Raw genomic sequence first — 3,455 nt, forward strand, 5'->3', positions numbered from 1 at the left:
GTGATGTACATGTCTGAAGGACTAGGGCAGGACAGGGCACATACACACCAGGCATGGTTTGAGGGTACCAAGGAATTTCCATTCTGGGGCTCTCTGGCTGATCTAAATTCTGTCTGTTCCTTTGAAGAGACATTTTGGAAAGGGGAAAGATTTTAGATTGACCGAGTATGCCACAGCAGTAGCAGTTTAAAAACAACAAACCATCTAACCCTCCAACAAACAACTTGCTTATGAAAAAAAGAGCATCTGCCCCCCCAAATATTTATTTTTTACAATGTTTTTGAGATTACTATTTTTTAAGTCTTGGCAGGTGAGGCCTGGGCCACGTTCAGGTCATCATGCAGAACACCCAAAAGCACCTCACAAACCACAACAGACATGAGGTCCTCAGGGTGTATCAGTTCACAAATGAATGGGCCCAATATTCAGGTACCCACAGATACTACTCCTGCCCTGACCCAGAAACGATCTCTCAGAAACTCCAGGAAGGGAAAAGAGCTGAATGGAGACATCAGTCCCTCTGAAAATGGACTCAGCACCCTCTTTCCTTGTATTTGCCCACCCTCAGCAGGCTGGCTGGGAGCCTTGCAGTTTGCATTTAGAAATGAATAGCCAGGATCTGCCAACTGAACTTACAGGTTTGGCAGACACAGTTTCAGTTGCAGGACTCCTGGATCACGCCTCTGAGGAACAAAAGTCTAAGTGTATCTCTGAGCATTTCTTCTCTCAGCAGCTTCCCTTCTTGGTGCATTTTCTTTCTCTAAATAAACTTCAGGGTTTCCTCCTACAGGGGAAACCTTTAATTCTTTGGGCCAGTGGGGAGGGCTGAAGACCTAAGATAGCTAAAGCTAGAATAGAAAACATCTCCCCATTTCCATTCCCCCTGCTCTTTCTCATTCTCTTGCTTTCCCAGCTCAACCACCCAGCATTCAAATACAGCAGTTCTTCCACCCTATCCTTCTCTTCCGTATGAACTGTCCAGCCATTTTGAAGAGCATGGCCTTCATGTCACCAAAGTAACTCCCAGAAGGAACATGACACTGCCAACAAGACCAAGAAATGTTCCAAAAGAGATCCCCAAGGGCTGCCAGACTGTAAGCCACAGGGTTTGGCACTTGGCCCTCAGCATGCGTAGTCTCTGACTCCCAGTTCCTTTTGCGTTAGCCTGGGAGCAGGAGAGTGGGTGCTGACAGTTTCTCTCTTGGCTTTGGGTGGGCCAGGGTGCCTTTCAGCTGCACTTGCACGATTTCACCACCATGTTGGAGAGCTGCTCCACTTTGGGGGTCCTCCCGACATAGTACAAGATAGTGAGCGGCTCCAGGTCCTGGGGTACACAACAGGGTGAAGCAGATGCCTCAGGGTTCAGCGTGTTGTATAAGCCCAGCACCTGCAGAAACAAAGTAAATGTAGTCTCAAAGTCAGGAATACATTTAAGTTGATTGAGGACAGGAAGGGACTGCAAAGCCAACAGGTCTCTAGGTGTTTAGACTATGCTCATCAGAAGGTATTTCCTTGAGGCGAGTGATACTCCCCCGTCACTTCCTGATCGTGGCCTGCTTCTAAAGGGTCTCACCTGCCCTGGCCTGACTCTTAAGACTTTTTTCTTTTTAATTGTAGTAGCCTTGCTCTGTGGCTGATGCCCAAGGGTTGAAGGATTGCAAGCAGTTGTCTCCTTTCATCTCTAATTTGGTATGGTGGACAGTGTTACAATTTTTGCTTTTTAACAAGGCTGGGTGTAACCAGCCTGGGGCCATGTTGTCTTCGGTTCCATTAAAGTAAACCAGAAGAAAGAACATCAGTGCTGCTTATTTCAACTAACATCTCTAGATAGCACTGGATGGATGCCAATACTCTTGAGTATCCCTAATTCCCTCCCAGCTTTGAACTGTCTGATGCTTTGTCCCTCCACTCCATCCTCCAAGTCATTACACTATAATGCTGGAGCCAGGAGAGTGTCCTGTGGGACCCCACTGGATTCCTCCTCCCAGCTGGCCCCAGCCCACAGATGACTGTACACTTCAGCCATGTAACCGCTACAGAACAGTTGCCATGTTTCTTGCCAGAGGTGGCCACTTCTCAGCAGTAAGCAGCTCCTTGAGTTGTGGGGCCAAAACATGATCTCACCTGCACTACTGTGGTCTCATTAGTGCTTATCTGGTATAAATGACAGGGTCTGGCACATTGTCTTTTAACTACTTTACGGTCTTTGGGGATGAGAGGTGCTAAGGAGAAATCTGTTCTATCATCCAGATCCATATAATCACACTCATTCTGGTAGAAGCTCTCTGGGATACTCGGCAAAGTACCCTTGGCTATACCAAAGAGGCACCACGTGCTCTGGGGCCGCTCTACTCAACAGAGACAGTAAGTTAAACAGACTGGTGAGAAATCTTTTCACCATGTTTTTCCTAGGTGGTGCTGGCAAGCTGTCAGCAGCTATATTGTTCTAAAGGTTTGTTGGATCACTCAGCTGACCTTAACGCTTGATCATTTCCTTTCTTGCTCAAGAAAAGAACATTAGGAACCATTCTAAATTTTTTCTCTCACACTGATTCAGGCCAGTTATCTACTAGAGAGCTTCTCAAGAGAACCAGATGGTAAAGCTACGTGCCCATTACCCTTTCAAAGCTATTTATTCCCTTGCTTTGTCTTGTGCTTAATGCCCAGCATCTGTTCACTCCTTCATTCCCATAGATTGACTGTTCCCACTGATATTAGTCCTTGAGCTTCAGCAACCATTGCTGCTGTGCAGACTCTCAATCTGTCAAGAAACTGTTAGCATCTTTTCTGCAGTATCATCTTTGCTTCAGCGATGGCCTGCCTGTTCCTTAGTCTGTCTTCTTCCCTTGGTACTTCTCCCTTGCCTGTGCTTTTCTATTGCTTTTATTTTCTTCCATTGTAGACAGTAGCCAGGCTCAGGTAGTATTCTTCCTAAAGGCTGCCTAGTGTACTCATGTTAAACAGTGGTTATGTGTAAGTTACCTAAACACATTTGCTTTCTGCCGGTTTTTATTCATGAATCTCACTGCCTCGTAGGTTCCTCCCTGCCATAGGTCAGGTGGGATTTATACAGCTGGAAAGGATGCCTGTGCAGAAAGGAGACCTTACTGCATGGCTGTGTTCACTTGCAGACATGGACATGGATTTCCCTTCACTTTTGGGCTAAAGCTGCCCCTGTGGTAGCAGATGGCAGCTGTGTACCACGACACAAAAGTTTTGCATGACAACCTGACACAGAGCACAGAAAAATCCTCTATCTAGTGCAAACTGCAGGAGAAATTTAGGCAGAAGATAATTACCAGAGTTGACATTTGATGTGAACAACCAAGTTAATACTCTGGTTATTACCAAGTACCCTAAAACCATCAGTCCTGCTGTTTCACATCTTATCCAAGAGACAGCATCCTCCTCCTCAGCATTTGGCTGGAAGCATGGACTCAGTATTGACTCCAAAG

The 3,455-nt window shown here is 46.2% G+C and overlaps 1 protein-coding gene across 1 annotated transcript in view; it reads right to left on the reverse strand.

The window, feature by feature from the left end:
* Positions 1-682: 682 nt before the first annotated feature.
* Positions 683-3,455, reverse strand: part of TGFB3 (transforming growth factor, beta 3) — a 14,139-nt gene continuing 11,366 nt past the window's right edge. The window contains exon 7 of the mRNA XM_009886976.1: positions 683-1,387. Within this exon, the coding sequence (XP_009885278.1) occupies positions 1,229-1,387 (159 nt within the window). The 3' untranslated portion in view covers positions 683-1,228. The remainder of the gene's footprint in view (positions 1,388-3,455) is intronic.

Source organism: Charadrius vociferus, unplaced genomic scaffold, assembly GCF_000708025.1.
Source record: "Charadrius vociferus isolate BGI_N301 unplaced genomic scaffold, ASM70802v2 scaffold14, whole genome shotgun sequence".
Taxonomy (NCBI): Eukaryota; Metazoa; Chordata; class Aves; order Charadriiformes; family Charadriidae; genus Charadrius; species Charadrius vociferus.